Genomic DNA, 6000 nt, shown 5'->3' on the forward strand with positions numbered 1-6000 from the left:
GCTTTATGGCCCATAAAAAAGCTTTATAGCTTTTTATTATTTGGCCTTGTGCACGTCTACTGTTATGTACTGCTCATCTCCAAGGGTGGAGAGCAAGGTGCAAAATGATACTGTTAATCTTTCAAATCAGACACCTCTCTTACTACAGCAGCAGTGACGAATGTGTCATTCCTGTTCAGTTTCTACTCACTGAGGTGGTACTTTGTGCTTCCCAAAGGCTGGGAATGGTCTCCTGAGGAACAGCAGGAGACACCTGAGTTTTCTTAATTACTTCTCAAAGCAAATTTGGCAGCTCTCTATCCAAGGGCACCAAGGGAAGGAATACCAACAAGACAGGATCTTTAGGATCTGAATTCTCCCTGCTTTTTAGAGTTTTGCTTGCAGGTAATGGAAATGGTAAAACATTTTCCTGTATGAAACCTTTCAAAAAGAAATTGGGCAAGGTCAGGTCTTTTCACTACTCTCTGGATTACTCTGAATAAATTGCCACTTATAACAAAGGGCAGAAGTTTATAAAAAAAAATAAATAAGTTCGCATAAGGGTTAAATAACTTCCAAAGAAGTCTTTAAAGTGGGATGCATTCATGATGATTTTTCAGATCTATATTATGCTGTTAAATATCATGTTATTGGAACCTTTCCATAGGCTTTCCGTATCTTGGGAAAGGTGTTTCTATGTAATGCAAATGAAAATAAATGTTTTCATTCCAAATAATAATTCTTTGACTCTCAGAAAATGGATGCAGTATAAAAAGCCAAGATAGAGCTGCCAAGTCAGGTAATTCAAAGAGATTTAGTGTGAAGATTATTGTGTTCGTTTTGGCTTCAGGAACATATTAAATTCTGTTTTGGTCATTTCAATCCAGGAAAAGATGCACAACTTTTAAAGTTATTTTTGCATAAAACTACAAATCTGCATACTAAGAATACCCAACTCTGAATTTTCAGTTATCATATTTAAGAGGCTTGACTTTCAAATAATAGGTTCTCAGCGTTTTCTGAAAATCATCCCCCTTTCTCAGTTAGATACCAGAAGTTATTAGTAATTTTGGAAAATGTAGGTCTTGAGAAAAGTGGGTAGATTATTTCCTTTAAATGTAAGATTTCTGTTGAAGTCAGTAGGCATCCAGGGAGTGTGGATGCCTGTTGCATATTCAGTAAATTATTTTAAGATCACTTGTTCAGTTTTTTCAGAAGATCTTTAACCAGATCGCTTTTTACAATTTGATCTCTGCTAATCAAGGTGCTTGCCGTAAGCAAAAATGAACATGATCATTAATAAGTGTCTATTTTAGTGAATGTTCTTAGGATTAGCAGATAGAACTAGACAGTATTCTAACAAACTGAAGCACAACTGTCTTTACTATTAATTATGCAGAGTAAATAAATACTCCAGTTATATTCATTTTATCTTTAAAGCTTATAAATTTTAAGGCCAAAGAGAATGTTGTTATGAAATAATTGACCACTTGCTAATGCAGATTTAAGACTTCACTAAATAGGAACCAGAAACTGCTGCTGAAACTGGATCATTCACTTCAGAAAAGCATCTGTATTGACTTCGTAAGATATCCAGTCTCAAAGATGGAACTGCTGTAAATTTTTCTTGTGTTTTGATATCATTAGCATTAGATTCCAAGCACTTCTTCCAGTGTAGTTTGCTTAATTCTAACTTCCACATGCTGACTCTTGTTCTGTCTATGTGTGGGCTGGAGAGTGTGGTTCATCAGCCTCTGATTAAGTCATCTTGTCACAGCGGGGTAAGCTTCCCCCCACCACATGTCCTATGCATGTTCCGTGCAGTGAACATGCTCCTGTGTTTGAGTCTGCTGTGTCAGACTGCAACATCTGAGGCTTCCTCAATCTGATGAGTTTCAGTATATTCTCTTTTTTTATCCTCTACCAGCATCTCAGCTTTGTGGAAACTCTAGGATTACAGTTCAGTTATATTAAGGAATGCACAATACCACTTGTTAACTATTTTTTTTTTCAGTGAATAATGCAGAGGAAATTATTTTCTCATTATTCTCCTCCTGTGGAGAGAAGAATAATCTCTTCCTCCTGTGGGTATGGATTTTCTTTTTCTGATCTCTCTCTTTTTCTTCTCCTGTTTAAACTTATTTGTGGACTCCTTATATGAATTGCTGTTTTTGAGCAGAGTCACAATGTGTGGTTTCTTCTGCTTTTGGGACCACTCCAAACTCCAGCCTATCTCACAGAAGTTGGAGGTTATCATTTCCTTAAGGCTTGGCCATAAATTTTCTCAAAGTTCTACTTAAATGGAATTGGAGAGGTTAACGACTCTCTATGGTTAGCCATCTTTTGAAATGCCCTTTAAGAAGTGGATAGGCAGCCCTGTGCCATGCTTGAAGTAGAATTTGCAGACAGACAAACAGGGAGCAGCCTGTGCCAGGAAGAATTCCTGCATTGAATAGGATGTCCCCAAAGTTGTCATGGAGCCCCCAGTCCCTTAGGCAAGTTACGCAGGTTGATTATACTCAGTGTTTCATTATGAAGTGTATTTTCCAAATTTCATGCTCTCTATGCCACTAGGAAATATCTCTGATACATACATTGGCTCAGTATCATTGCTCATGAATAGTCATGTCAATGCTAAATGTAGAGGTCATAGAACTTTCCCAGTCCTCCTGATATGCTCTGTTTATAGATCCAAACTAAAAATTGTTCTTCAGATGCACTGTCATGGTAAAGCTAATGTTAAAATGATTATCTTTCACATCCCTTCTGTCTTTTTCCAGTATGTGTGCATCTCAGGACTGAGGTTTAGCCATCTGGTGTACAATCTTTGCTCATAGATGAATAATCTTGTATTTGGTCATAGTTGTCTATTTCATTTATTTTTTTTTTCTTTCTTTTCTTTTTTTTTTTTTTTTTTGTAAGCAGTCTATTAATTGATCTGGTGCAGTTTGTAGCAGGAAACTGCATCTTTTCACTATTTATTACCCCTTTAATCATTGTTTTTACGGATTGTATTGGCAATTGTTTTATGTTTTTGTCATCAATTAAACTGTGCAACAGCATCAGATCTGTGTGCGACACTACTAGATACGCACCTATTGAAGTAGGATATCCCATTTAGCAATTCTGCTTTGAGACCTCCAAGTTTTGTGTTAACTATGTTTAATGTTACAAGCTGGGACTGGCTTCTGAACAGCCTGATCAAAGCAATGTGGTCTACCAGTTAGATGGCTCAGCCAGGCCACAAACAACTAGCATATGTTGTGGTCTTTCCTCAGCATTTTCTAATTAGGGGCACATGTCAACTCTGACCTGCACAAGAGAACAGATTTTGTACTGTTTCACCATATGCAACAAGCCATGTGTTCTCTGTACCTGTCAAAAGGGCAAAATTTTACTTAAACCCCTGGAGAATTTTCATCATCATTTGTGTCTGTGAAAAAAGCTCTGTTTCCTTTAAACCCTTGAGAATGATGCAGAAATTCAGAATTCACTGCTGCCTTTGATTGGTAAGATGCCATAACTTGATTCCTTGATTTGATTCTTGGAATTTCATCCTATATATAGAAAAGCAGATTTATCAGTTATGAAGCTGATGAGGGAACATGACCTGTCTATATTAAAGTAAACTATAGAAGAAAGCAGACATTCCTGCATGGAAATGTTATCTAGTGTGGCCTTATTGACAGCTGAAATACTTAGAAGAATGAGATTACCAACAGATAGATCATAATACTTCCAGCAATTTTAATTTTATCAACAATTCTAGATCATTTAAAATAGCCCAGAATTAAATTGGAGTGGTCAGGAAGTTGAATTAAAATCTTGGAAGAAAATCAAGTTAAATTTGTTTTCATAAAAATATTATCCTCAAAATCTGAATTTTCTGAACCTCACCTTCAAATGTGCACAAATTAAATTAACATGGAGTTAACATGGTACATAGGAAGGGAATAAAAAGAATCCTTTGTTTGGATCACTACACAAATAAGTCTTTCTGTTTCTGCGTTAATATTTTTTTCTCTGCATCAGGTCTACAGGGAAGGCAGTTTTTGGCACTCTTTTGCCTCATTTTTATATAATCCTTTTCATTATTTATAATTCCTGTAATTGTATTCATTTTTAACACATAAGTCATGTTTCTGCATTCAAGTTGCATTTTAGCACTGTATCTTAATAAATGATAAGATGCGTGTGTCGTGGTTTAACCCAGCCGGCAGCTAAACACCACGCAGCCATTCGCTCACCCTCCCCCCTCCCTCTCTGGGATGGGGGAGAGAAATGGAAAGTGAAGCCCGTGAGTTGAGATAAAGACAGTTTAATAAGACAGGAAAATAATAATAACAAAAGTAATAATAACAATAATAATAACAATGATGATAATAGTACTACTACTAATAATATGCACAAACAAGTGCTGACTGATGCCCAGCCTAACCCCGAGCAGTCCGGCCCCCTCCCCCGGCTAGCCACCCCTATGTATTGTTTAGCATGACCCCAGATGGTATGGAATACCCCTTTGGCTAGTTTGGGTCACCTGTCCTGGGTCTGTCCCCTCCCAGCTCTTACTGCACCCCCAGCCTGCCTGTTGGCAGGACAGAGCGAGAAGCTGAGATGTCCTTGGCTTGGTGTAAGCACTGCTCTGCAACAATTAAAACATCGGGGTGTTATCAGCACTCTTCTCATCCTAAGCCAAAACATAGCACTCTACCAGCTACTAGGAAGAAAATTAACTCTGTTCTAACTGAAACCAGGACAGCGTGACAGATTGTCTATGCAGTGCAAAGGCACCTAGATGAGTTTTGGACGTGCCGGCACTACTGGGACCACAATGATACAGCCACAGGAAATCTCTGTACTCTGTTGCTTATGATGCCTTTGCAAGACTGGTAGGTTTATGTAGCATTGCAATAATCTAACTGCCATTAATTTTGGTCAGTGTTGCAAATAGCGTGCTGAATGTTTATAATTTCAACTTGCTTCTCAAGTGGATGTCAGGTGAGCAAAGTCTTCAAAAAATTTTTTTTAATCCTTTATCTACAGTTTGCAACTCAATTCACTGCACAGCTGTTGCTTTTTTTTTTTTTTTTTTTTTTTTTTTTTTTTTTTTTAAATATATATGACCTGACCTCGATGTTGGTTGTTAGCGTGGGCTCTAAAATAAAATTCTGGCCTTGTTGAAATTGTATCAGTTTCACTCTTGCCTTCCACCGTCTTCCCAGATTCTGGTACTGCTGAATTTCAGGAGCTAAATTCCTGCAGAATTCCTTTGATACGCAACCTGTTTATTGTGCTGTTGTTATTATTAATCTGATGCATTTATTTTCAAAATTACAGTTCAGATATTTAAATATTTGTACTTCCAGAACGTTGCAATGCAATTTAGAATTTACCTAGGCTCTCTGGGTTTGTTTCTCACAACATACCATCACTCAGTGGGCTGTTGCCATTAACTTGTTCATACTTCTGTTTGTCACCACAAGCTTTCTTTTGTTTCCAGGTTTGGCAAGAAATCCCGACCTGCAATGTATGATGCAACCCCCATTGCCTATGAAGATTACAGCCCAGATGACAAACCTTTGGTTACACTGATTAAGACAAAAGATTTGTAACCTAGTGTATCTTTTTTGCATTATTTTTCAAAAGGATGGGCTACTAACCTAATTTAAATATTTTTAAGAAGAAAGCATAAGTAATTTAAAAACATTAGATGCTTCAGAATTTTCTGTAGAATATTTAAGAACCAATTTTCTGCAGCTTTTAGTTTGGAAAAATATTTTAAAACAGAATTTGTGAACTTCATGAATTACATTTTAATGTACCTTAAGCTCTATAAACTATAAGCTTATGATAGTGTGTGCTTTTTTTCTTGGTAGACACTATTACTAAACCCAGATGAGTTTCTTGTGGTTGTTACAGAACAGAAAACAATAATTAATGAGGAATTCTTTATGACATGTCAGTGCCAGCTTTCTCAGTAGAGGTAGGAAAAATGTGAAGCATAATATGATATATAATATA

The 6000-nt window shown here is 36.8% G+C and overlaps 1 protein-coding gene across 1 annotated transcript in view; it reads left to right on the forward strand.

The window, feature by feature from the left end:
• Positions 1–5591, forward strand: part of DNER (delta/notch like EGF repeat containing) — a gene marked incomplete at both ends in the record, with an annotated part of 118909 nt that extends 113318 nt beyond the window's left edge. Inside the window, one exon of the mRNA XM_084291907.1 lies at positions 5480–5591. Within this exon, the coding sequence (XP_084148033.1) occupies positions 5480–5591 (112 nt within the window). The remainder of the gene's footprint in view (positions 1–5479) is intronic.
• Positions 5592–6000: the final 409 nt, after the last annotated feature.

The sequence above is a fragment of the Netta rufina genome, assembly GCF_964035555.1.
Source record: "Netta rufina genome assembly, chromosome: 9".
Classification (NCBI taxonomy): Eukaryota; Metazoa; Chordata; class Aves; order Anseriformes; family Anatidae; genus Netta; species Netta rufina.